General features: G+C 30.6%; 1 protein-coding gene across 1 annotated transcript; it reads left to right on the plus strand.

Annotated features, from left to right (window-relative positions):
- The first annotated feature begins 4778 nt into the window (after window positions 1-4778).
- On the plus strand, window positions 4779-5688 carry LOC147472208 (baculoviral IAP repeat-containing protein 3-like). The gene is made up of 2 exons (XM_086543720.1): window positions 4779-5243; window positions 5470-5688. The coding sequence occupies exons 1-2, from the start codon at window positions 4779-4781 to the stop codon at window positions 5686-5688; spliced, it is 684 nt and encodes a 227-aa protein (XP_086399846.1).
- The last annotated feature ends 280 nt before the right edge of the window (window positions 5689-5968 follow it).

Below are 5968 nucleotides of genomic sequence, written 5' to 3' on the forward strand. Positions count from 1 at the left end.
TGTTCGTTGTTTCTACTGTCTTGGTGGTACCCAAATTGCCCCTATGTTTTTTTTAAAGAAAAATAAACAGTTTCATCCAAAGTCGAGAATGAGCCCTCATCTGTTCATGATGTAATGGAATCTAATGATTTAGGAAAAGAAAAGAATCCTATGATAAAGACACATAAACAGGCATATGAAAAAAAAAGCATGTGTAAAATATGTTTCACTGAAGAAAGAGATATTATGTTGCTTCCGTGCAATCATATGATTGTGGTGGAATTGTTGCGTGCATTGCAATGATGTCACAATATATTAATTAAGTAGTATTGAATTTGTGGTGAATTGTGATGTACTTGCTCTTAGTAAATGTTATTCATTTAAAGTATTATATATGTATAATTTGGAATTTATTTATTTACCAAAGACTCTGGACCTTTGGATTTAGGCATCTGTCAATTAAGTATATATATATATAAGTGATAAAAAAGGTACTTGAAGATTGAAGGTTTATATTACTTAAACTAAATTATTTAACATAAAAATTATGTAGAGTTTAGGGACATATAATTATATATTATAATTAATCATTTCCTATCAAACATAGTAAACTAAGCTTGACATCTATTTATTGAAATAACAATATATATATAGATAGATATATATATATATATATTTATATATTTATATTATATATATTTATATTATATTATATATATGTTCATTATTAAGTATTAGCTAGAAGAGTCCCTACAAACTTAATGAATCCGACAATGGAGTATTTTACATGAAGAAGACCGAATTGGGTCATTCAACCTAATTTTTATGAAGCGACGACTTCCCATTAACACTCGGTTATCGGGCTAAGCTTGGATTCCATTTTCATACCGACAACGATGTCAAGTGTTTTCCTTTGTGAAAACATGAAAAAATATCCATAGATCAATGATATTATAAAGATTCACAAGAAGAAAGTCCCGGTGTTCGTTTGCACAATCATTACAGTGCTTTGAGAATCTTTCCAAAATCCAAAAAGAAATCAACTTAAGACAATTTAGGTATTCGACATATCCTAATGGGAAATGTTATACTGTTTTAGAAAGGGAAGAAATTTCGACTACAAACTTTTAATTGATTGGCCACTTGATTGGTTATCTCCTTCAAACTTAGCTGCTAATGGATTTTATTATACAAGGATAAAGGACCATGTTGAATGCGCCTTCTGTAGAGGAGTAATCGGTGAATTCGAAAAGAGTGATATAATAAGAGAAGAACATGATTTGATAAGAGAAAAACATAAACACGTATCTCCAATTCCCCTTTAGAAAAGGGACATAAAACAAAAAGTTCCCCAAATTTTCTCAAATATCTTTGAAATATATTCACAATAGTTCTATTGAATTATAATATTATTAGTGATTTTAGATTTTTGTGGGTATATACAGGTGGTGTGAACAGTTTTTCATTGTTCGTATGGATTTTTCACAATAGAAAAAAACTAGGCATGCTATAAAATTGCCTGATTTCTATTTCCAAAACAAACAAACCCCCCGATCAGGTTTCTATTATATGGTACCCATCTTTTTTCCACTGTTGTGGTGGTCTTTGCAATTGGGAAAAGAGTGATATACCTTGGGGAATCAACACCCAAGTGTATTCATACTGTCCATATCTTTTAACTTAAGAAGGAAAAAAATAAAATATATTGATAATAAAAATGAAATAAATAAAGGATATACCTTCGTGATATAGGCTCGATTTTTGATGATTATAGGTAGAGAACGATTGATGATAGACTTTGCATTTTCCTCTATCCCTTGACGAATTGAATAGTAGCGAACTCTTGATGAATTAGATATTGTTAAATGTTTAGTAAGTATAAGGTTATTCCAATAAATATCCTAAGACTATAAACATTTCCATACTTGGTTGACCCTATTTAAAGATTTTAGATGAATATACTGATGACATAATCAATTGTTAACAAAGAGTCCTAAATTATGAAACCCGAATCCCCCCCACCATCAATCATATTTTATATGCAAAGTCCCTATCATAAATGAAACTAAATATTCATATATTCTGTCACTTTTATTTAAAATCGAGTCTAAACTTTCAGCTACAAGTAACGATACTTTGAATGCAACCTTACCATATAAATCAGAAAACACTAAAAATCCTACATCTCTAGAAGCATTACTTGAAGCAGAGAGCACTGCAAATATGAATATATATATATATATATTAGTTAATAATAGACAAACTACTTTTTAATAATATGTCTAGATGATACCATAAGATTATATACATATATATATGTATATATATATATAAATATGATATTATATATCTAATGTGTATTATATAAATTATATAACATATATAAGATTGTGTAAAATATATAAATAAAATAAATAAAATATGTAATATCATAATTCTGAATATCATTAATCTGGTTTATATCCCGAGTCGGGGACATATAATTATATATAATATATATATATATATATATATATATAATAATATATATATATATAATATTATATACATAGAAAAGCTTGTATCTTTTTAATGAAAAACAATACATGTTCATTGTCATACTAGTTGAGAAAAGTCTACAAACATAATGGAACCGACAATGGAACTTTTAAACGAAAAAAAACGATTAGATACATTCAATCTTAATCCAATCAAGAACCATATCCCATTCACACTCGTTACTGGCTAAGCGATTTATTTATACCGACAACGATGTAAAGTGTTTTCTTTGTCATTTAAAGTTGATATGAAGAATATTCATAGATCAGAAATATTATAAGATTCACAAGAAGAAAAGCCCGGTGTTCGTTTGCGCAATCATTATATGCTTTGAAAATCTTCAGAAATTCAAAAAAATCCTATAGATAAAAAATCTTGTAGAGACTCTTATTATTCTTATACGAAGGTAATATTGGATTAATTTATGAAAAGAACCGACTAGAATCTTTTATTGAATGCCAATTAATTGGCGTTGTCTCCTTCAAATTTAGACTGCTGATGGATTTTATACTATACGAGGATAAAGGGACCATGTTGCGTGTGCCTTCTGTAGAGTAAATATTGGTGAATTCGAAAAATGCGATACAATAAATACGATAAGGAGAAAAACACAAACACAAAGTCCCCACAACTGGTCCCTTTATATAAATGGGCATAAAACAGATACTGTTCCCCCACTTTTATATGTCCCATATGTTCACGGATACATTGTAGATCCATGTGCATAGACAATAGAACCTATCACATATATTTAGGAGATATCGTGATATAATCTGGTATCCCTCGCATCACTCACTCTCCTCTAGACAAATGCCCTTACATCGAAAGAAAGAATATTCGAAAATAGAAAAAAAAGGTTAAGCGCGAGCATTTAAAAAGAAGTTGGCCGGAGTGTCACGTTCCAAAAAAACCACAAGATCTCGCATCGCTCCTCGCCGAAGAAGCAGGGCATTAAATTCTGAGGGTGTGGAGACCGAATGGTTCCCTGTTTGCTTGTCCACTGTTCTGGTGGTCTTTTTGACAATTGGGAGAAAAGAGGATATATACCATTGGAACCTACAAAACCCAAGTGCGTAACTCCCAGGCAGTGTGTCTTCAAATTAAGATAAGACAATACTTTATTTAGAGGAGAAAGGTTTATAGAATTTATTAAAAATGAAAATATAAAGGCCTTGGATAAAGATGAAGATGAAATTTATAGGCGTGAACTCTTGATGGAGTTGGATATTGTCAAATGTGTAGTAAGTATGGGCTATTCCATATATATTGCTAAGGAGATTATCGAAAAACATGTTAATTAAACAGGTTGGCCTTTTTTAAGCTTAGATGTATATATTGATGACATGGATCAAATGTTGATAAAGAATCCTAAATTATGAAACCCGAACCACCATCAATTATAAGTCATATCATAAGTGAAACAAAAGATGCAAAATATTCGGTCACTTCGGTCTAAATCGAGTCTAAATTTTCAACTACAAGTAACGATATTTTTCATGCCGCCTTATCACATGAATCAGAAAACACTGAAAATCCTACATCTCTAGAAGCCTTACCCGAAGCAGAAAACATGGAATGTGATATCGAGATTCTACAGACAGACCAGGATCCCACTGAAGAATGGATGAAATATATTTCAGGGAAATATGTTACCGATGAACATAGAAAAGAAGAAACAAAGACACCTGAACAGAAACGGGATAATCCCAAATGTGAAGTGTGTAAGAATAAGTACGCAAATGTAGTAATACAACCCTGTACACACATGGTCGCTTGTGAATCTTGTGTTATTGATTTGCCACAATGTCCTAAGTGTCAACATAACACCCTTCGTATAATGAAACCTATTACATTTTACTAATATTATGAATATATAACATTAATTATGAAACTATGAACATATATATATATATATATATATATATATATGTTAACCAAGGATGACAAGCTGCTTTATAATATTATATCTAGGCAATATCATATGATGATATAGATAAATAAAATATGATGTAATATAAATCTGAATTATTTCCTTATATATATATATATAAATAAATGATACTCAACGATGAGGAGATATATATATCCTAAGATAATAAAATATATCTTGACGATGAGGATATATTTCTAAACTAATAATCTAACAAAATATTATGTAGAGGCGGGGACATATATATGTATATGTATATACATAGCAAGGCTTGTAATTGTTCATTGTCAGTACTAGTTGAGAAAAGTCTACAAACATAATGGAACCGACAATGGAGCTTTTAAACGAAAAAAAACGATTTGATACATTCAATCTTAATCCAATCAAGAGACCATATCCCATTGACACTCGGTTACTGGCTAAGGCTGGATTTATTTATACCGACAACGATGTAAAGTGTTTTCTTTGTCATTTAAAGTTGGATATGAAGAATATCATAGGATCAGAAGATATTATAAAGATTCACAAGAAGAAAAGCCCCGGGTGTTCGTTTGCGCAATCATTATATGGCTTTGAAAATATTCAGAAATTCAAAAAAAAACCTATAAGTAAAGTATCTCATAGAGATTGGGCTTATTATTCTTATAAGGAAGGTATTATTGGTTTAATTTATGAAAGGAAACGACTAGAATCTTTTATTGAATGGCCAATTAATTGGTTGTCTCCTTCAAATTTAGCTGCTGATGGATTTTATTATACGAGGATAAAGGACCATGTGGCGTGTGCCTTCTGTAAAGTAATATATTGGTGAATTCGAAAAATGCGATACAATAAATACGATAAGAGAAAAACACAAACACAAATCCCCAAACTGTCCCTTTATAAATGGGCATAAAACAGATAATGTTCCCATTTTTCTCTCATATTTTGATACATCATATTGATATTAAGACATACCTATCACATATTTTTGTAGAGAAGATGATTATATAATTGGTATCCCCTATCAATCTTGTTCGAAGAAGAATATTCGACAAATAGAAAAAAGACTAGCATCCTTTAAAGATTGGCCTGAATATCTTGTACAAAAACCACAAGATCTCGCCGAAGCTGGATTTTATTATTGTGGTGACTCTGTCCGTTGCTTCCACTGTTCTGGTGGCCATTGCAATTGGGAGAAAAGAGATATACCTTGGAATCTACACGCCAGGTGGCGCCCAGATGTCTTCATCTTTATTTAAAGAAAGGTATAGAATTTATTAAAAATGAAAATGATAAGGCCTTGGATAGGAAGAGATGAAATTGATAGATGTGAACTCTTGTGGGAATTGGATATTGTCAGATGTATAGTAAGTATAGGGTATTCCATATATATTTCCAAAGAGACTATAAAAAAAAAATGTTAATGAAACAGGTTGGCCTTATTTAAGATTAGATGAATATATTGATGACATGGATCAAATGTTGATAAAGAATCCTAAAATTATGAAACCCAAACCACCATCAATCATCAGACATATC

The sequence above is a fragment of the Penaeus japonicus genome, unplaced genomic scaffold, assembly GCF_977035675.1.
Source record: "Penaeus japonicus unplaced genomic scaffold, GWHDUDI00000001_assembly GWHDUDI00000002, whole genome shotgun sequence".
NCBI lineage: Eukaryota > Metazoa > Arthropoda > Malacostraca > Decapoda > Penaeidae > Penaeus > Penaeus japonicus.